At 35.3% G+C, this 21,779-nt stretch overlaps 2 protein-coding genes and 2 non-coding genes across 5 annotated transcripts; 3 read left to right on the forward strand and 1 right to left on the reverse strand.

Moving 5' to 3' along the window:
- The first annotated feature begins 234 nt into the window (after window positions 1-234).
- On the forward strand, window positions 235-21,646 carry LOC149418259 (potassium/sodium hyperpolarization-activated cyclic nucleotide-gated channel 1-like). 2 transcript variants are annotated; one of them, XM_089639829.1, is made up of 7 exons: window positions 235-498; window positions 6,620-6,718; window positions 6,957-7,030; window positions 7,112-7,229; window positions 14,919-15,139; window positions 20,631-20,758; window positions 21,344-21,646. In XM_089639829.1, exons 1-7 carry the CDS (start codon window positions 342-344, stop codon window positions 21,465-21,467), a joined length of 921 nt encoding a protein of 306 aa, XP_089495955.1. In that variant the 5' UTR covers window positions 235-341; the 3' UTR covers window positions 21,468-21,646. The 2 variants fall into 2 exon arrangements, with proteins under 2 accessions (XP_089495955.1, XP_089495956.1); XM_089639830.1 differs by lacking the exon at window positions 7,112-7,229 and having other exon boundaries at window positions 243-498; window positions 6,957-7,043.
- On the forward strand, window positions 2,077-2,195 carry LOC149418260 (5S ribosomal RNA). The gene has a single exon (XR_016303219.1). It is a non-coding gene; the product is annotated as a 5S ribosomal RNA (ribosomal RNA).
- Window positions 2,518-2,636, forward strand: LOC149418261 (5S ribosomal RNA). The gene has a single exon (XR_016303170.1). It is a non-coding gene; the product is annotated as a 5S ribosomal RNA (ribosomal RNA).
- LOC149418262 (uncharacterized) lies at window positions 7,240-14,598 on the reverse strand. The gene is made up of 2 exons (XM_089639841.1): window positions 14,388-14,598; window positions 7,240-8,235 (listed from the first exon to the last, which is right to left on the reverse strand). Exons 1-2 carry the CDS (start codon window positions 14,596-14,598, stop codon window positions 7,328-7,330), a joined length of 1,119 nt encoding a protein of 372 aa, XP_089495967.1. The 3' UTR covers window positions 7,240-7,327.
- Window positions 21,647-21,779: the final 133 nt, after the last annotated feature.

Genomic DNA, 21,779 nt, shown 5'->3' on the forward strand with positions numbered 1-21,779 from the left:
AAAATAAAACGTTTTCGGAAATATTTTTTTATTATCATTTATTTATAATAATATTTTTTATATAATTTATAGAAATATGTGTGTAATATTATTGTAAATAGTCCTTAGTAAAAAAATAAAACAGTGCACTGGTTAGTTAGGCAGTGGTTGAGTTGGCACAGCTTTTGGTTCCCACCGAGGCGCCGTGAGTTCAATTTCTCGGCTAGTTAAGTACTGCATAAATCCATGTTTGTCTTTCATAAACAATAATAAAAAGTTAATTAGTTTGTTTATTTTAGATTTTATCCAAAGATGCCATACCAATTAGATACAGGCGTCGCATTATTGAGTTTTTCTTCCTCATGAACACGGGAATCTGCCTCTTCAACGTGGTGGGAACCGTAGTCCTAAACGATGGAGAGATTGATGACAGCCTTTGGTTTGTACGCCTCAATATTACCCACTCCTACTCCAGGAGATATCAGTTTGGGCTGTTTTTTACACTGGCTTCTATGACAAGTAAGTTTGAAAACATATTTAGTGAGTAAGTACTTAAAAATTATAAAAACAGAGATAATGTTTGGAAGTGCGATCTACACAGGGGCGGATCTAAATCTCAAAAAGCAGTCAGCAAACGTATCCAAGGGGCCCTTTGGCCCAATTGGGGTATCTATGTGGCGTGGGGGAAGAGAGTGGAAAATTTGTTATCACTCTCACAAAATAACTCACGAAACACACTCTCACGAAAAGCACCACAGGTGAAATGTTATACACGCCACCCCCAATTGGGGTACTTATATGGCGTGGGCGAAGAGAGTGGAAAATTTGTTGTAACTCTCACAACGACATGGAAAAGCGCCGCAGGTTAAATTTCTTACATGTTGTCCCCAATTGGTGTACTTGGTACATGGTGCGTTTGTAGGGAGTGGAATATGAATTATTAAAACAAGGACACTAAAAAATACAGAAGGCGTAAATTTGTCTAGGTTACATCGATGGGCACAATCGATGAATTTTATTGTCATGGACAAATTGATTCTGTTAAAAATCATCACACAGTTCGAGATAATCGTTTTGAAACGTCATCGAATAAGGAATCAATTCTGTCAAAAATCATTTGAAACCACAGCCGTCACGTCATTGATGAGAATTAATTGATATAAAAGCAGTCACGTCATTGGTCAGAATTCATCGATATCAAATCGATTCCCAAATCCGAGATACGTCAAAAATATCTCGGAATCAGATTGCTTAAATATTCTTCCCGGGGGTGCATTATGTTACGTACTACCTAATGTGATTTGGTATGCATTTGGGATTACGCAATTATTTTTTGGTAATTGTTTTATGTTGGTAAAGTTAGGTATTAGATATTAGCTGTTTAATTATGATATTATCTAGCAATCGAAGTAACTACGAGTCTTTGAACTAATACAAAAAAAAAAAAAAAAACAATTCATTCAATTTATGGTTGGAATTTACATCGCCCCTACATTTAGGACGGGTTGTTTCGGAGAATTTGAACAATTCATCAAATTTCAACGTTCATTTTCGGGTTCTGTGAAAGACTTATTCAAGTTCTGTTTTCATATCATTGTAGGCTAGTTATTTGACAAAACTGAAATAAAAACAGAACTTGAAAAAATCTTTCACAGAACTTGAAAATGAATGTTGAAATTTGATGAATTGTTCAGATTCTCCGAAACAACCCGTCCTTAGTGTTTTTAAAAAATGGGTGTGTCAAGCCTACGCAAGACAGAAGTGAAACTTCTAGTATTCTTCTCTCTCTCTCTTTTCATTTCATTCTCTCTTTTTTTCTGTCTATTGACATATTTATAAGTAGCATGTGATAAAAAAAATTAAAAGTTATAAAAAAAGAAAAAAAAAATTAGTTAAAGCGGGGATCGAACCTCGGTTCTTCACGACCACAGTCGTGCGCTCTGCCTGTAGACAGCGAAGATGAGTTAGGAGAGTGAGTTAAACTAGGTATATAATATTTACACCTTGCTAATGTTTTCAGTATTATTAGGGCTTTTTTATACTAATTTTCATATATTTATTGGCAGGTAGAGTAGAAATTAATATTGTTTAGCGTTTGCCAACGACCATACCATGTTGAACACACCGGTTCTCGTCCGATCACCGAAGTTAAGCAACATTGGGCGCGGTCAGTACTTGGATGGGTGACCGCTTGGGAACACCGCGTGCCGTTGGCCTATTTTTTATTTTAATTTCATGTTTTTTTTATTTTTTTATCATTACTATAATTAATAATATCATAAAATTCTTTAACTTTTCAAGTATGCTACAGGCCTAAAATATTACTTAGTGGATTGATATTATGGTCAACCATTGAAAAAAAAAATTCCTACAAACTTATTAATGTAATTACGATCTTTTTCAAGCGCGTATGTAATGATTATTTTTATCAACCTCGCACACACCTTGCTAATTTTTTCAATATTATTAGGGCTTTTTTATACTAATTTTCATATATTTATTGGCAGGTAGAATAGAAATTAATATTGTTTAACTTTTGCCAACGACCATACCATTTTGAACACACCGGTTCTCGTCCGATCACCGAAGTTAAGCAACATTGGGCGCGGTCAGTACTTGGATGGGTGACCGCTTGGGAACACCGCGTGCCGTTGGCCCATTTTTTATTTTAATTTTATGTTTTTTTTCATTTTTTTATCGTTAACATCATAAAAAATTTTATATCATTCTTTAACTTTTCAATTATGCTACAGGCCTAAAATATTACTTAGTGGATTGATATTATGGTCAACCATTAAAAAAAAAAAATTCCTTAAAAACAAAAAAATAATATTCCATGGCCGAGAATCGAACTCGGATCAACTGCTTCGAAAGCAACTATGCTGACCATTACACCACCAACGCCAGTTGTCGAGATGAGCTAAGAAGCATTTATATTTTACTTCAAAACTTTTACTACATCAAATGAACTTTAATCGGTCCCGCATTTTCGTTTCGGTCATGAGTTGGTTTTACTCCTCGAAATTGCATGACGCGCGTAAAGAAGTTTCACTTCAAAAAATTCCTTAAAAACAAAAAAATAATATTCCATGGCCGAGAATCGAACTCGGATCAACTGCTTCGAAAGCAACTATGCTGACCATTACACCACCAACGCCAGTTGTCGAGATGAGCTAAGAAGCATTTATATTTTACTTCAAAACTTTTACTACATCAAATGAACTTTAATCGGTCCCGCATTTTCGTTTCGGTCATGAGTTGGTTTTACTCCTCGAAATTGCATGACGCGCGTAAAGAAGTTTCACTTCAAAAAATGGCAGGTTATTAATAAAAATAAATAATATTTTTTATGGCCCTGTTCTTGTGAAAAACCTAAAAAAAATTATGATGAATCTAGAGTTGACTTAGGTTATGTATCTAATTGTTGTGAAAAACCCAATCAGCCCGATACATAAATTTTATATTTGGTTTTTGTTTATTGTCCAGGTTTTTATGTCCGTGGGGAGGAAATATTAAATTATTTCTTCTGTCGAAGTATGACTTCACGGAAATAAATGCATTAAAATTAGTAGTAAGAGAATTTTTAATTTTTAAAAATTTATTTTAAAGGCTTACAACTTTGGTGATTTTTTCAACTACCATACTAGGCTCATGCCCGTATTATGGTAATCATACATGATTTATGTAAGAACAACAATTAAATTTATAAAAAATAATAAAGTTTTTATTGGCATTTTATTAGCTCTGCAAAAAACACACCTTTTTCTAAATCTTGATTCTTGAACAAAAAATAAAGAAAAATAAGAAACAAACAAACACACAAGAAACGTTAGGTCCTAAATGTACAAAAGAATAGAAACGCTATAATTGGCATTCTATTCAGTTTTTAATAATAACTGTCTTGTTTTAAACATCACACGTACAATCTCTCACAAAGATACTTTCAGATACTTTATTGTATCATTTAAACACTGTAGTGGTTCGGGTGAAGGAAGAATTTAATCTAATTTTAGTTTTCCCTGTAAGCAACACACACCTTCAGATTCATCCTTCCATTTCAGAGCAGAACAATGTTCACAGACAACAGACATTTTACCTATAGAAACTGTAGAAACATTCTTATATTCAATTGAAGAAACGTAATTTATAGCAGCATTAACTTTATTTGAAAAACTAGTAACCCTCATAGACCGGGGGTTATTTTGTCTATTTCGATCGATGAGTAATCGATTGTTTCTTTGTACGGAAGATTCTCTGGCTCTCTGGGATCTTTGCCTATCACGACCATGATTCCATGAATGACTAAGGCTGCTAAGGCGAGCCTCAAGTTCAACAGACGATTATCTATATTTTTACGAAGGCGTACTTTCTCTGCTATTTGACAGACGAATTTCCCTTTCTTCTTAGTTTTCGTCATTAAGACGTACCAAACGAATTCTTTTTGCATTCCTTGTACTACGACCTATATTCAAATTACTCTGTTTTCGAGACATAATTTATATACAAAACTGTGATCAGAAAATAACAAAAGAACTAATATTCGCATTATTCACAAAATAACAACACTAAAATAAGAATAACTCGTGTTTCATCCTTGAAAACCAAATTATATTGTCAATAAACAACCCAACACGGAGAGCTCTGATATACCTGTTATCGCGACATTCTCGCCGCGGCGGCTTTTCTGCGTGCAGCAAATAGTTTTGTTGCAAGTGATTTTTAAAATTGCGATATCTTCTAAGATATTGATTTAAATTTTATGTTGTAGAGGGCAATTTTAATATAAATGAACTGCTCAACATAACTACCATATTTAATTGGATAAGAACAATATTTTATTGGCGTCGCATATAACACATAATAATATAATATGTAAAAGATAAAATTGATTACTGTGGGTTATCCTTAGTAGATAGATATATTTCACCGCTGATTTTTCTGTAGGCCTTTTCAAGATATACAATTCCGTAGTACATTATTTTGTTGTATTTTCTAAGTTTTAGCCAGCGTTAGAAATGTAACCGCCTGAAAAAATATTTTTTTGACTTAATAACAAAACGTCAACTTTTCCATGCTTTCTATAAATATAATATTCAGGTTTTTTTAAACAAATATATATATACAAAATATAGAAACCTTCCAGAACAAATTTTCTAAACGATAGTGAAACCGTATTAAAATCTGCTGCGTAGCTTAGGAGAACTGAGCGCACAAACAGACACGAAAAGCGACTTCATTATACTATTTAGAGATACGATTTTCCAAAATTCTTGCATGAATATACATTACATGTTTTACTAACATTGTTTGTGTTACTGTTACATGTTTTACTAACATTGTTTCATATTCGGTTTTTCAGTTTTCAGTATACTCTTATATCATGCTAGGTATATTCTGTTCTTAATATCTAAAAGGACCCTGGGTTCGTGCCCAGCTTGCCCGTGGGGTAAAGACGAAACTGCAAGGGGGCCCCAGAGAGGCCAAGCAGGGTGGGGCCCAGTCAGCATTTTATGAAATGCTGACCGTTAGATCCGCCCCTGGACCTACATACATTATATGTATACTGATTTGAAAAGAAAAGATGTTGCTGATGTAGGTATGATGGTATTATAAATGAGAATGATGATTTATAATAATAAACTATAATTACTAGATTGGTCAATGGTACTTAACAAATAGCAAGAACAGGAACAAAAGAATAATGCGTAGGGCATTGATTAGGGCAAGTATTGTAGCGTTAATTATAGGGAGTTTACATCTCCCGAAAATAATGACAACATTATTTTTACCCACATTCTTGTGGGGCTGGCATCACTGTAAGCCTGCGCACGATACCTCCCGCGGAAAACATTTTATTCTGTTTCCAGCGGTCTAGCCAGGTCTAGCCGTCGGGTTAGCCCTAAATCTTCTCTAGCGTACGCGATCTGTTTGTTCATAAAATTATTGTAAGGTGAGTTTTGTTAAAATAAAAACTAAATTGGAAATATCCGAATTCTCATTATTACACACCGAGAGTAGTCACGCAACCTTGGATTCTGCGGATTGGAGAACCACAGAATCATTCAGCCAACTATCCATTTAAATTGGCGATAATCACAATCCTACATTATAACATTACATATCATATACAATATAAAGTAGGAACTTACCGAATAAACTCACAGACACATCAACAGTCTCCAATTTACCCAAGGCCTTTCAACTTCTATGACCGACAGGCCAATGGAATGTTTTCAGCAGATTTTGCTCAAATTGCTTAACCCTCAAATCTCTCCTAATTATAAAAAGAATTGCAATATTTTACATTAAAAATCTGGAACACAAATAACCACTTTCATAATATAAAAACTTCAAGATTTTTAATTAGTTTTATGAATTTGTAAATATTCGTTTTGATCGACTTCTGTAAAATTTTCATTTTGTGCTTTGAAAGGTTTTACCAAACCACAGTCGAATATTATACATTTGTGAATACATATATATTGATAGTAGAGATAGGTAGGTAGGTAGGTTGATGTTGTAGAAACAAAATTTGTCAGTTTTCATCTTGGCAAGTTAATAACAATTAACAACTTGTTTGTATTGATTTTAAATCTGAAACTGAAATATAAAGAACTAATCTGCATTTTTCTGTATTAAGCCGCTGGATTTGGGCCAATTCCACCAAGTCACATTGGAGAAATGACTATTTCGATGATAGTGATGCTCTGTTGGGGACTGTACAAGAACTACATTTGCTGTAAGAAAGATTTCGTTGTCTTATTTAAGAATCTACAACTTTTTGAAAAATTTTACTTCAAAAATGAATGCTAATTAACGACAATAATGGATGATGGAATGGAATTGGGTGAAAGTGAATGAAAAGGCTGAAAACGAGCAACTTTTTATGGAAATTTCTTTTCGTCTTCTTCTTCCAAGGTATCGTTTCTATTTCTCTACGCTTGAGGAATAAGTATAATTTTAATGTATGTTTTCAGCATTTCTAAATGACGAAATAAGAGGTGCCAACAGCGTTAGCAATGAATACCTCGAAATGCTTAGCCAGATAGAGGTAAAAACTAAAGGTAATAATATAAATCATACTTATAACACACATTACACATAATTTAACTGCATTAAATTATTTGTGCAGGAATATATGAGACATAAGCAACTACCGGTTCAAACGCAAGAGAGGTTTCTCGACTACTTTGATTATAGATTCCTAAAGAAATATTTCAGAGAAGAATTTTTAATGAATTCACTGTCAGGTAAATCAAGTGTATCGTTTATGATTGGGTGAAGAGAGATTGTTAAATATATATACAGATATAGCAAAAAGAAAGCATGGCTGGAAAAATGTAAGTATCTACTTACATCTCTTCTTTGAAAGTATTATTGGTTGCATGCGAACCTCTTGAATGAATCTACTTAATATACATTCAATATATATTTGATTAGATATAAATCTATAGATTAGATCAATGAATATCTTAGGTATGATTATAGTAGAACTACTGCTTGTAGGCAATGGACCCCTTGGAAATGTAGTAGAACTACTGCTTGTAGGCAATAAATCTCTTGGGGGTGTAGTAGAACTACTGCTTGTAGTCAATGGTTTTCTTGGGGGTGTAGTAGAAATACTGCTTGTAGTAAATGATTCACTTGGGGGTGTAGTAGAAGTACTGCTTGTAGTCAATGGTTCTCTTGGGGGTGTAGTAGAAATACTGCTTGTAGTAAATGATTCTCTTGGGGGTGTAGTAGAACTACTGCTTGTAGTCAATGGTTCTCTTGGGGGTGTAGTAGAAATACTGCTTGTAGTAAATGATTCTCTTGGGGGTGTAGTAGAACTACTGCTTGTAGTCAATGGTTCTCTTGGGGATGTAGTAGAAATACTGCTTGTAGTAAATGATTCTCTTGGGGGTGTAGTAGAACTACTGCTTGTAGTCAATGGTTCTCTTGGGGGTGTAGTAGAAATACTGCTTGTAGTAAATGGTTCTCTTGGGGGTGTAGTAGAAATACTGCTTGTAGTAAATGATTCACTTGGGGGCGTAGTAGAACTACTGCTTGTAGTCAATGGTTCTCTTGGGGGTGTAGTAGAAATACTGCTTGTAGTAAATGATTCTCTTGGGTGTGAAGTAGAACAACTGCTCGTAGGCAATGAGTCTCTTGGGGGTGTAGTAGAACTACTGCTTGTAGGCAATGGTTCTCTTATGACTGTAATAGAATTACTGCTTCTAGGCCATCGTTTCTTACCCTTTTTATAGTCTCGACCCCCTTAACACTTTCAATGACCATGTACTGCTCCATACCTATAAAGCTGATAACATGTGAGTGTAATTTTTGGTATAATATAAAATAAATAAAACAATAATTAAATAAATTAAATGGAAATACTTGGTTTTAGGTCACTTTATTGATAAATTTTATTGTCCACCGGTTTCTGTACCTCCGTACCATCATCAGGACAATTATAAAAATTATGCTATTAAATACGTCAGATAGAAAAATTTTAGATCCGTTTGTGAAGGCCTAGAAATCCTTTATTAGAGTCATTTTGTGTAAACCCTATAGGTACTCTAGCGATCAGCTCTACATTAAATTTATCGATAAAGTCACCTAAAACCAAGTATTTTCACCTCATTTATTTCAAATGTCAAGTCACAATGTGCTTGCTTCTTTTTAAAAAAGAAATTAACAATAATTGATTAAATTCTTTACTTTCTTTATTCAGGTACACATTTCATAGAATATTAAAAATCCATATGTTAAGATACCACAAAAGAAGAAACATTTGCGAAAAAGTTATTACAGATACAATAACAAAAATAATTGAAGATTGTAAACAAAATAAAAATGAAAAACAAAGGCGTACTGTAGGAATAATTTTAAGAACACAACCACTAATACGAAGTTACCGTTTTTAAGTTTGTTATAGTTAAGCGCACTTGAAGTGAAATGACACTAAACTGCACTATTTAAATGCAATATTATTATTATTATTATAATAAAATCCCTGGAAAATGAGGCAAATAATAAAATTAAATAACCAGTGTTAAATCTACCAACGTTACACCAATTGACGAGCTGAAAATAGACAATGTCCCCTGGACATACACTGATAATCCTAAAATCCTAGCCAAATTAGGGAATAGACTTCCCTCAGCTCTTACTAATCTCCTGAATTTGGCTGAATTTAAACGGGCTTTAACAACAAAATTATTTAAAAAATCTTACCATTCATAAATCTTAACTTCTTATCAATATTTTATAATAAGCCATATTCTCTAACTTCCGGTAATTGTTTGGTTTCGATTGCCTCCTTAAAGGTAAAATGTCTGCTCAGAAGATTCTCATTTCTGAGCACAAACTGCCTCCTGTTTTATGTTATGTTTTAGTTTTAATATTCGTGTTTTGTCCTGTCCTGCTGTTATTGTTATTCTAAGTTTTGTCAACACTTTGTATAAATAGTACAGTGGTACCTCGACATACGAGTGCCCCAACATACGAGTTTTTTGAGATATGAGCCGGCGAGTGAGTGATTCTTTGCTTTGAGTTACGAGCGAAATTCGAGATACGAGTTTGGTTTAGCAGGTTGGCCGGTAGCGCACGTGTGTGGCCACGCCCACCACGGCCAGTGAATCAGTTAGCAGCGTGCTCCCGCTGTGATAAGTTGTATTCGCGTTTTGTGTTGCGTTTACATTTACATTTATAGTTGTAGTTCACTTATTTTTATAACCATGGATCGGAAGATAGTTTGTGAAAAGTCAAGTGCTAAGAATATCTAATTTATTTTTTTACATTCTCTTTTTTTGTTTTTGTACAATAAATATTTGTCATTTATAAATACGTTTTTATTATTCAAAACCACGTAACAAAATAACTGGGGTGACATTTTGGGGGTTGGAACGGATTAATGGTAGTCTAATTGTTTTGTATGGGGAAATCTGCATCGATATACGAGTAATTCAAGATACGAGCAAGGTTGCGGAACGAATTAAACTCGTATGTCGAGGTACCACTATAAATTTAGTGTTATAATATTAGATCTGTATTGGGTAAGGCGCACTGTAGGAATAATTTTAAGAACATGACCACTAATACTAAATTACCGTTTTTAAATTTGTCATAGTTAAGCGCACTTGAAGTGAAATTACACTAAACTGCGACATATAAATGCCATGTTATTATTATTAAATTCTTGAATATGTCAATAATTTTTTCGTAAATAATAGGATCGAATTTAGCAAAGCAAGCTACGCAATGTGATGAAGCAAAACTAACCGCCTGAGCAAGAAAGAAGATCGAGTTTAAACAAATCACAACTGATGAAATCAAAAACACAATTTCTTCTCTAAAATCAAATGTATCTTCGGGGAGGACTTAATCACAACCAATACAATATAATATCCCTGTAAAAATACTTATCGTACCTCTGACATACCTAGTTAATCAGTCTGTAACTGGAAGCGTTTTCCCCACAACTCTAAAATTGTTATACCAATATTTAAACAAGGATGTAAAAATGACATAAACAACTATGGATCAATAAGCCTACTCAATAATTTTTCAAAAATAACGAAGCGAATAATAAAAAACATCTCCTATCCTACTTAGAAAATAATAAAAGTGGGTGTGTCAAGCCTACGCAAGACAGAAGTGAAACTTCTAGTTTCAGCTGATGCTTGGCGTGGCGCAGTTCGCTGGTGTCTGAGAGAGAGGAAAGAAGAGAAGAGAGAGAACGTTCGTGAGCGGCTCCCCCACCTCAACAAGGTTTCACTTCAAAAATGCCACAGCCGAGAATCGAACCTCGCTTAACTGATTGAAAGCCAACCACGCTGAGCACCAACTGTAAGCAAAGCCGCATAAATTGATTATATTATGTAGGTTCTGAAAATATGAGAGCTTGTTATGTTTTATAATGTTACCTACATCACACCCAAAATATAATATATTTTCAAAAATAATGTACAATGTACAGAAATAGAATCCCACACAAGATCGCGTAGTGCGCTCTAGCGAACGGATATTTTATCAGAGGGAGATAGTTTTAATTTTTTTTTCTGTAAATTATTACATATTATCAAAATAAATAAATTAATTAAATAAATGTAATACAATTATCATAATATACGGATTAGATAATAATTTTAATCCAACACAATAACGCAAAGCGCGCTCTAGCGGAGTAATGTTTTATCACAGTGAGATAAGTGTTTTTATTATTTTGCAATATTATTTTCTTTTAAAAAATGTTCTGACCTACTAAAAAATAAGATATTGAATGAAAAAGGCGTTAAAAACAAAAAAATAATGTGCGATGGCCGAGAATCGAACTCGGATCAACTGCTTGGAAGGCAACTATGCTGACCATTACACCACCAACGCCAGTTGTCGGGATGAGCTAAGAAGCATTTATATGTTACTTCAAAACTTTGACTAGATCAAATGAACTTTAATCGGTGGTGGGGGTACCCGCATTTTCGTTTCGGTCATGAGTCGGTTTTACTCCGGTCCTCGAAATTGCATGACGCGCGTAAAGAAGTTTCACTTCAATAAAATATTATCGGAAACACAGTTTGGTTTTAGGGAGAACTTAAGTACACGCTATAGAAACAATACAGATATGATCACAAAAAATTTAGTATGTGAAGAAAAAACACTGGCAATCTTCATAGACTTTCAAAAGACTTTTAATACAACTAACTAACTAATAATCACACCGTTTTCCGCAGGGGTAGGCAGAGAGGACGGACTGCCAAACAACTCGGTCTTGGCACACACTCCTTGCCTCATTAACATTCATACATCGTCTCATACATACTCTTCTATTATTCTGACTCTTGACATGGCCCGACTCGAGCATCTGATTCACTTGATCGTGCCATGTCTTCCTCGGGCGTCTCCGACTTCTGCTACCATTCGCATTTGCATCATATATCCTCCTTACACTCCTATCTTCGCTCATTCGCTCTACATGCCCAAACCATCTAAGCGTCCCTTTCTTGATCTTACTCAGTACGCTTACATCAGCCTTGCACTCTTTGCGGATCTCCACATTTCTGTCACAATCATACATGGTTTTACCACACATAAGCCTCAGGTATCTCATTTCTACAGCATTCAGTCTACTTTCATCCTTTCTCTGCCAGTTCCATGCCTCACATCCGTACATCAGGGTAGGTACCAGCACTCCATCGTGGACTGCTAGCTTCGCAAAACTTTAAAAAATTGGTATGTCAAATACAACTCTAAGGGGGTATTTCACTATGTCGGGCTAAATATCTGACTAGCTAGCCGTTGGCTGGCTTTAAAGATCAGAATAACTTCGTTATTCAACGGCGACCGTTTCACCATTTTTTCCGAGCTTCCGGATAGATAACACTCGAAATAGTTTGGCAACATCGCCCTTGAGGTGTTTTTGCACAAAAACGGCGCTATACAAGTCATCCAAGTATTATTATTATTATTATTATTAACATCGCAAAATGTTTGCAGTTACTCCATCTACTGCCACGGCTGTCATGCGTCACAGTCCGCACACCGCGAAGTGTGCATTTTTTTGGTTATGTTATGTTGATTATCAGGTCATTTTAGATAGATTCGTGTCGAATTAATACATTGTTTCTTATTTTGAACACAATCAAATAATTCAGGATGGATCATACAAGCATTCAAATTCATTCAACAAAATTCGACTCACTTCTCCGCTGTCAAACTCGGAATGTTTTGACGCCATCTTTGATTCGAGGAATAGCGCCTAACGTCTGGTTCGAGCACTGATTAGTCAAATCGAACTTTAACCCGAGCGTTAGCGTTATTCAGATATAGTGAAAACGAAAAAATGACTAATCCGCGGATTAGTGCTTAGTCAGAACATAATCAGAGATAGTGAAATACCCCCTTAAAATAGTAAAAAGTTATATGATGGAGCCTACAAATAGCGTTCAAATTAACAAGGTAAAATGCAAACCTCTCCTAATCAATTACGGAGTACCGCAAGGAAGCGTACTAGGACCGATATTATTTTTAATATATATATCAATGAAATCTGTAACCTAGGAACGAGGGGAAAACGATTTGTTTTGCTGATGATTTAGTAATTTTATTTAAAGAAAGAGATTGGAAAGTACCTACAAAGAAGCTGAACAAGGACTTGGGTCTCCTGCAAAACTGGCAAGAAATTCCCTCATACTTAATGTTGATAAAACAAAATATCTGACATTTTCTATAACAGCCAGAGTTCAGCCGTCGGATGACTTTATTCTCAAATTACATACATGTCAAGGAATCTATCAACATAATCAAGCTTTATCATGCCTCTGTCCCACTATAGTATACTCCATAAGTAACAAATATCTTGTAATTGTCTCCGATGGATCTCACACATTGATGTAATTACGAAAAACTCACCAGGTACTCTTTATACTTCTTTAGAAACATCCGTAATATCCTCAAAATAAACAACATTAAAAAAGTGTAGTACGCTTTGTGTCAATCACTAATAGATTACGGGATAACTGGTTGAGGGTCTGCCTTGAGCACTCACACAGAGCGGCTCAACATAGCCCAAAAAGGAGTACTAAAGACAATTCTAAAAGTTTCGGTTAAAACTCCAACAGAAGAAATATTTACAAATTTCAAGTCTACAATGTACGAAATCCTTATTAAAAAAATATTTTGTTTACTAAAAAAAATATCTGAATACTCCACTGCCCATTTGTATAGCGCCGTTTTTGTGCAATATCATTAACTTTTTTCTAATGTATATTCTTTATCTTTTGTTTTATTTACTTACATAATATTGTACAATGACTGTCAATAACTATCATACATGTAAATGGCACTCAGGCTGTTAATTCTAAATAAATGAATTATGAAATATTGTCTTTAGTGAAATGAAATGGACCTCGGGGTCACGTTTGATCTCAAATTTACCTTTTCAGATCATATAGTGGAACAAGGAAACAACTTTCCAAACCCGAAGCAATGATGCTTTTTTTATATATAGGAGATGGTTGACGTAAGGTTCCCGTGAGCACATGGTCAATAGGCCCATTGTGGTATCTCCCATTTTACCTCATTCCTTTAACAGTAATCCGGTCCCTTTAATAAAGTTCACCAGGGTCGTCATTGGATATGTGACTATGTCTTCTGGTTCTACAATGTGTCTTCCCCGGTATATGAGCCTTGTTCCCAACAGGGCGGGACATTGGCACCAAAGGTGAATTGGAGTCTCTTCACATTTCCTGCATCTGCTGGTATTTTCCACTCCCAACAAATGCATGTGTCTTCTAAGATGGCAGTGTCCCGTTAGTAGTGCATACTACCAGTTCCTTCAGTGAGTTTCTGTCCATATTGAGTAGTTTTCTGGTTCGCCTTGGGTCTAGTTCGTTTATGAGTACTTTAGATTGCCTCATTCCAGGTGCCCTTTCCCACTCCTCCCAGTGCCGTCTTGGATTCCACAAGTGGTGCTTTCGCCTCTTTCCTTGCTAGTCCCTCAGCCCGCTCATTGCCCTCAATTCCTTTATGTCCTGGTACCCAGATCAGGGTTATTTTATTGATGGTAGCAAGTTCTTCAAGAATGGTCCTGCATTCCATCACCAGTCTCGAGTCGCATCGATTACTTTCCAGTGCCATAAGGGCTGCCTGGCTATTAGAGCATATGTCTATGTTCTTATTCCTGTATCAGGAACACAACACGACCTGCAATGTATTCCACATGGTATGGTGATGCTAAATGATTTCTCTAGGACTCTTGACATTTTCGAAATTGGCCTTGAAGGTTTTAAGAGTCATTTTAGGCAAGAACTCTAAATACATTACATATTGTTAATTTATTAGGTTATGTCATGTTTATTGCAATAGAATTAGGTACATAAATCTGTAATACGCATTATTAAAATAAATTTCTACAATCAATCACGGATGATGAAAATAGATCTATTACAAAATTTCAGAGCATCTACGGTCCGAGGTGATTCTCCACGCCTGCCAGAGCCTCTTACGGAGTTACACATTCCAAGATTTGCCCCCGCCTCTGCTGGGTTCCCTCCTGAGCAGGCTTCGCTACGAGGTGTACCTGCCGAACGACGTGATAGTACGGGCCAGCTGCATCGGGGACAGCATGTACTTCATCTGCAGTGGGACGGTGGCGCTTTATACACCGACTGGAAAAGAGGTACCTAACATTGGCCTCCATTTCGCAGCTTAAAAAAACCTAAATGTTTAAGAAAACTGATTTTTTTTAAATTTTATTTTATATTATAGAAAAAAACAGTACATGATTTACAGAGATGAAACAATAAACAGGAATAAGATACTTCATGTTGGGTACCTATGATATGTTTCCTTGTAATGTCTGCTAAGTCGTATGGTTATTCCTTAATTACCAGGGGACATGTGTAGTATATAGGTGTGTGTGTAATGTATGTGTGAGCGTTTGTGTGTGTGTGTGTCTGTATGTATGCGCATTGAACAGTTTAAATTATTGACATGATGCCACGTTTGAATTTGGGCAGTGAATTCGAAAAAATATCAATGTTAGAGTTAAGACAAATATTATTTAAAGTATGAAGAGCTCGGTTAATTGGCGAATTAGATATTTATGTGAATGATGTCAAAAGTTTACTAAAAAACAGACTTTTATGGTTTTTTCCACAACATTGTTTTTCAAAGCTGAGTCAAGCAGTGAATGTGTACTGATAAATTGACGTTTTGAAGCAAAGGGCTGGTATTTCAATTGATTCTAAGCTCGGCTTGAGATATGTTTATCAAGTTTCTATCAGTTAGGTTTCCTGACAATCCAATCTGATTAACATTCCTGTGTATATACTGAAATACTAGCCCTAAGATGGATAAAGGTGTCACTTTCTAAATTGGGCAGCCAACACCATGCTTTTTATTTGCATTTAAAGTTAACCATAAACACTCAAATAATTGAGTAACTGTCTGGAATTGCTTTTATGTCAAGGTTTGTTAAATGTTTTATTAATTATTTTAATTTTAATAAGAAATCCACTGACAAGACATTCCCTCGATTTTTAGGAATTGTTCCCCGATATTTAGTGATTCCCCTTGGCCGGGAGACCTGTCGGTTTTCGGCTCTTTAAACAGGTCAGGTCCGAATTCTTCGCAAATGTTTACGGCCGCGGTTGTCCATCACGTTTGTAGCAAAAAGTACAAAAATGTTATGTTGCAAGAAGTAAAGAATTCTTTGCATATTTTATTTATAGGAAGTGAAAAAAGTAAAAAAAATAAATAAATGTACAACATTCGTCAATAACCTCGGAGCCTGTGGAACTATAACATCCCCGACTGGAGTAAGTGACGAGAGCGAAGGAAGTGGAAAATTAGTTACAACGCTCACAAAGAAGTGGAAGAGCGCCGCAGGCCAAATCCTTTTCCATAGTCGCACCAATTGGGGTAGATAGTAGTTATGTGGTGTAGGTGAATGGAGTGGAATGTATATTATTGTATTTACAAAGACACAGAAAAAGCACCGCAGACAAAAAAAATTTAGGTAACAGGGCAAACCAAAGATATTAGAAGAACGAGATATGCTATGTTGGCCGCCGGACCGTAGCCGGAGTACTACCTAATTAGGGTACTTTGAACGGTATCGGGACGTGTACGCACAGAAATCTGTTCTATGTATTAGTGCGGATACCTTAGCGCAAGCGAAGGTGTGCAGTAGTATTGGTGAACAAAACCGGCGACACTGGGCAAAACAATTCCACTCAGTACGAACTGCGCATAGCACATCTCGTTCTTCTAATATCTTTGGGGCAAACCAACAAATGCTTGGAATTTCTATTTTTCGGAGTCAGAATCCCTACAATATCCCTAAACGTAAACATTTCAGAATTATATAAAACGGACACCTTTAAAACATATTACCTTAACCCCTCCGACTTTTCGCGAACTTGAAGCTAAAATGTCTTTATCGAAATGTCAATTTCACGAAAACGTTGTGTTATTACCGCCTCACAATCAAAGCTCTATAAATGAAACATTACTGAACGGAGCCGAATAGTAAAAACTGTTTTAGAAAGGTTACAAAATAGGCTTTCAAATTGTTGTATCATAAATAAATATTAACATTTGTAAATATTTAAATTTAGAATGGAAACATGAAAAAATTGTAAAAATGACTCACCTGTAATGTTTTATGTAAAAACGATACTAAAATCACGGATAATGTAAAAAAAAAACACTTATTTCATCGTACAAATGTACAATAAACAATTCTGTCACTTTTTGACCATTTCATACAAAATATATTTTTAAAAAAATAATTAAACTTGCGAGGCGGGTCGGCACGTCAAACGGCTTTCTTGGCGTCGTTTTACGATTTGGCGGGTAAAATTTGCTTCCACTGAGTAGGTCTTTTTACGGGTTTCTATGGATAACTTTGAATAGAGATGTGAAGCTTCATTCAATACAAATATTCTACTTTTTGTTTTAGGGATGTCACTAGAAGAATAACGGAGTTATGACGATTTTTGTGGAAACACACGCGTTGACGTGTAAACACGCTTATTGTACTTGACTGCTATCGTTATTTTATCGTGTATATCTGCTTACGTTGCTGACCGGTTAACTGGACAGTAGCAGAATGGACAAATGTGTCAGTCCCACCCCACCCATGAATCACAAGTTCAAACTACGGCTAGTTAATTCCTCCATCATTGCACTAGCAACATATTCCGCTTTTTTTTTCCGAGTTCTGTTTCCTTTTATGGATTTAATTTTTAAACAGTTATATCTTCGGGCCATTTAGTGATGTTTTATTTGTAAAAAATGTATGTATTTTTTATTACGTTACAATTTTTTAATTTTTTTTTCTCAAATAAGTGAAAGGATTTAATACCCGTTCTGCGGGTTTAAATATAGTTTACTTTTGATAAAATATTCTTCTATACAAAAGACAAGGATTTAAAGATATGGGAAGACTTGGTTCACATTTTAAATACATATACATATAGTTGGGAACCTCACAAAGAGATTAGTATAAAAAATTTATGTAAAATTATCGGACAGCAATGCCTTTTCCGCCATTCAAACAGGACTGGCGTAAAAGATATAACTACCCTTCCCGGACAAAGTGTGTTTAGATAAAAAAATATATATGTTTTTTTAGTTTCCTACAAAGTGGTATTTTTACAGTTTACAATAAAAAACAATTAGTAAGCGACACAACAATGGTAAAAAAAATACCTTCATTTGTAAATTAAAATTTTTAATTGCATATGTCCATTTGTAATATTATAATCTCTGAAAGAGTCTTTCGTCTGCTTTCATAAACAGTATTTAATTTTGGGATAAAATGAATGTCAACTGCGAATATTTCTAAATAAATCATGAATCTGACAGAATTTTTAAAGAAACTTGGGGTTAACTTGTGTTGCTAGTTGGAAACGGCTCAAATGCATTGTGTGTAGTGTCACATTCACACAGGCATACAACATTTATTGGTAATTTAAACTTTAATATAGTGGCCAGCTTGAGTGCGGACATAGTTAGGTGGATTGTGAAGATGGTGACCTATGACGGAGGATATAACGTTGCCAATAACGAAGAGGTAGGCCTTGCAGCCCTTGCTCTTGTGGGTGGAACACCCCCACCTCTCGCCGGCACTCCCCTTCCTCTGGAACGTGTATGTGTACTTGTTTAATAACAGGAGGTGTCCACCCTTTCTGGAGGGGATGTAGGAGCCTAAAAACATTATATTATTTAGTCAAGTATTTATAGGTATTGCAATCAGAGTTCAATCAAACATGTTTCAAATTTGACTTGAAATGAAAGACTTATATTCTCTCAAGCAATTTAACAACTGACCAGAGATGAGCAAAATGGGTACCCAAAACCATTTGAAATGCAAAATGGAAATGGGTCAAAACTTTTCCATTTGAAAATGCAAAATGCAAAATGGTTTTTAGAAAAGCATTTCAAATGCAAAATGCAAAATACCTATTTTCAAAATGCATTAAAAATGCAAAATGGTTTCACAGGTCAAACAATTAAAATAATTATAGAATTTTTAAACAATTTTGTCATTTAATAATGGACATAAATGTAGAACAAACATATTACATGATGGTAAATCCAAAAACACCACGACTACAGATTATGAAACCACAAAAAATTTGCGCGGTAATAATGTTGCCAACGTAAAAACATAGAAACTGCTATCTAACATTTAATATTACAGCGTCATGGCCCCATGTTCAGTATTTGAATCAGTATTTTTTGTAATGGTATCACTCAATTGCCAGGGCTCCTACCAGGGAGCAACTTGACAAATGTAAATTATCTCTCATAGCGAGGTTGAGGACCGACTGATATTTGGGGCTTATGAAAAAAAGATGAGTGGAGATAGTAGGAAGAATGTTGCAAAAAAGCATTTAAAATGGAAAATGCATTGAGAAAAGCATTTAAAATGCAAAATGCAAAATGGTTTTTAGAAAAGCATTTAAAATGCAAAATGGAAAATACCCATTTTGCATTTTGCATTTCCATTTGAAATGGATTTATTTGAAATAAAGCACATCTCTGCAACTGACAGATGGTATGCATATCGCTTGAGCTTCATAGAGAGAAGAGGGTGCGAGAAACGGGTGGCCCGGTCCAATGCGGCCACCCGCAGAATATTTCCCGGAGTCAGTTGTTTACAATATACCGGCACAGACCTGTGAAAAATCACAAAATAGTCTGAATTCCTAAAAAATCTGTTCCAATTTGACAGATAAAATAATTTATATTAGGTAGGTACTTTATTGCTTGCCCGAATTTTTTACACAATCACTTCCAATTCAAAAATGATTACTCTTAAATTCTGAGTTCAATGAACCAGAGTTACGCAAGACAGATAACCGAAATTAGTATTTTTGATACAGAACAAACTGCAAAACTTTTCCAATAACTGTAATAATTATTTGAATATTCAAATTCAATGATCATTTGCACGAGTTGTTCTTTTCTCACTACCGACTATTGTCGGTATTGCCTTTGCTCAGTGAAATACGGCAAGGACATCTCTATAATACACACAAGTTTGTGTTGTTTCGGTCAATTATAATTGTGCAAACTTCTACTTCAATGAATCGAAAATGTTGCAAAATTGAAGAAACTACGCAGGGCAATGCATATTTGTATGAAGTGTTCAAAAACAAGTTAAAATGTTTCTCAAGGTAGAATGGCTTTTACATCTCAGATCTGGAGCTACAGAATACTTAAGAAAAACCCTAGACTCCGTTTGATAGATTCCCCTACTTAACAAACGGATTGACATGAAGTCCATGTTCTACTGGTATTTCAATGGAAGATGCTCCGGGAGTACCGTGGCAGTCAGTAAATGTGCGCTCAACGGTTGTCATTTTTTGTCCCATAAGAATGGGTCGTCTATGACTCGTTCTTGAGGTCAGCAGCTCGGCTATGGAACGATTTGCCGGCCTCTGTGTTTCCTCCCTCCTACGTCATGGGTCTCACTCATTCCTCTCTTCAACAAGACCCTCCACACAGCATCCCCAAAGATGACCTTTTTTAACAATTTCTCTGGGGTTATGAACAGCATTATGGACAGCGGCAACTTCCGACAACTGCATTCCACCAAATAAGATAACTCGAAAACATAATACTATTTATTAGGTAATTAAATGAGTGTGTATCAGATGTTCCATCTGGATGACGGAGACCACTTTGGAGAGATTTCCCTGATCATGAAGGACTCCAAGAGAGTGGCCACCGCAGTAGCCCTGGAAATGACAGAACTGTTCCGCCTGGACAAACAGGACTTTAGGTAAGTAAGGTCAATCTAAAAGGAGATAACTCAATGCTGTTTACCACACAATGAGATTGTGTGGTAAAACCATATATATAAAGAATGCAATGCAGACGTGAGTGTAATGAGCAACATTAAGAAAGGGACATGTAGAGTGGTGAGCGAAGAAATGAGTCTGAGGAGAATATACGCCCGAGTAAAAGAAGAGTATTTATGAGACGATATATGAAGAATGAAGCCAGGAGTTTATGTGTGGCAGTCTATCCACTGTGCATACCGATGCATACAAATGTTGTTAGATAGATAGTGCCAAATTACTGCAATGTGTGGGAAACTGGAAAATAAATTATGAAAGAATGTGAAAAGTATAAGTTTTTTAATATTATTTGAGGAAATCTGTAGAATGCTTACACAACAGAATACAAATATAATTATATTGCATTAATTTTTATTGGGTAATATAACAACAATTCGATAAAAATAATTAACGATTTTGAAATGGCATAATTTTTTCCTGTTAAAGAGTCATAACTCATACATTATTGTAAAGTCTTTTGCTTTGGTATAATCACATTTATTGAATAATTTGTATTATTTTTCCAGGGAATTGGTTATTATTAACGATGCTTTATTGAAGAGGGTAGAGGCCATAGCCACCACGAGGATGAAGAAAACAATCCTATCGGAGAAAGTTCACAGGCGAGCCAGAGGATTCTCAGATGACTGACATATTTACACTTCTATTCTTATTTCTACGTTATTTTATATGTTATGTTCGAGTTTAACTAAGATTTTTAATTAATAATAAATACAAAACCATTTAACATTATTTAAGCTTTCAATCTACGAATGTGGATAGCATAAAGCTCAGCTGTAATGTCTCCCACTTTCTCATAAACGCTTTTAACAAAAGTGAGGCTACACAAAAGCTGTCGGCAGTAAGCCTGAGCCAGCCCATAATGCGGGCTTTAATATTTATTATAAGGGTGGTCGAGTAGGAGTCATTTTCATGGCAAGGAGTGAAAAACAGCGAAATAAA

The sequence above is a fragment of the Hesperophylax consimilis genome, chromosome 14 (genome assembly GCF_061612785.1).
Source record: "Hesperophylax consimilis isolate HC1 chromosome 14, BYU_Hcon_1.0, whole genome shotgun sequence".
Classification (NCBI taxonomy): Eukaryota; Metazoa; Arthropoda; class Insecta; order Trichoptera; family Limnephilidae; genus Hesperophylax; species Hesperophylax consimilis.